Raw genomic sequence first — 588 nt, 5'->3', positions numbered from 1 at the left:
ATTGAACACATTGTAAAGCAAACGTACCGTTTAATGCAACGTCTTTAAACACATGAACTCGAACGTTGTCATGCGAGTGTATCCAATGCTCACACACTTTACCTCTCAAACTTTCCATAGCCTATAAACAAAATCATCAGCTGAGACTTTAATTTGATTGCTTAGCTGCTTGACTGACCACAAACTTTTGAATAAAAGGAATTCTTGGTTCTGGCATAGCATCACCAAGATAAGCACGTTCACACTTGCGAAATTCTCCACCCTTGACCATAATTTCTCTTTTCTTGTCACAACAAAGTCAATACAATGAATTGTAACCAACATATCGTTGCTTTTGATCATTACCTCGTCATATCGCCGCACAAATGTCTTTCCTGTATCATCTCCTTCTAATATTTCTGCCCTTGCGACTTGATGTATCAAGTCGAATTGAATCTTCATCCTTTTTATTGATGTCGGATACTCCTGACGAGGATTCGTAAGATGCGATAATACATGCACCTCAGCTTGGAATTGATGTGGTAATTGAGGAGCTGATTGTGCACTAGAAATATACACGTGGAGTAGCAAATGAAGCACAGAGATGAG

General features: G+C 38.9%; 1 protein-coding gene across 1 annotated transcript; it reads right to left on the bottom strand.

Annotated features, from left to right (window-relative positions):
* Window positions 1-105: 105 nt before the first annotated feature.
* PHALS_02408 (uncharacterized protein) lies at window positions 106-441 on the bottom strand (the record flags this gene model as incomplete). The annotated part of the gene is made up of 3 exons (XM_024716904.1): window positions 106-121; window positions 186-283; window positions 346-441. 3 exons carry the CDS (start codon window positions 439-441, stop codon window positions 106-108), a joined length of 210 nt encoding a protein of 69 aa, XP_024582455.1.
* Window positions 442-588: the final 147 nt, after the last annotated feature.

The sequence above is a fragment of the Plasmopara halstedii genome (genome assembly GCF_900000015.1).
Source record: "Plasmopara halstedii genome assembly, contig: Scaffold_1930, whole genome shotgun sequence".
NCBI classification, from domain to species: Eukaryota; Oomycota; class Peronosporomycetes; order Peronosporales; family Peronosporaceae; genus Plasmopara; species Plasmopara halstedii.
The sequence above is the reverse complement of the archived record's forward strand: the minus strand, read 5'-3'. Positions and strand labels throughout refer to the sequence as shown.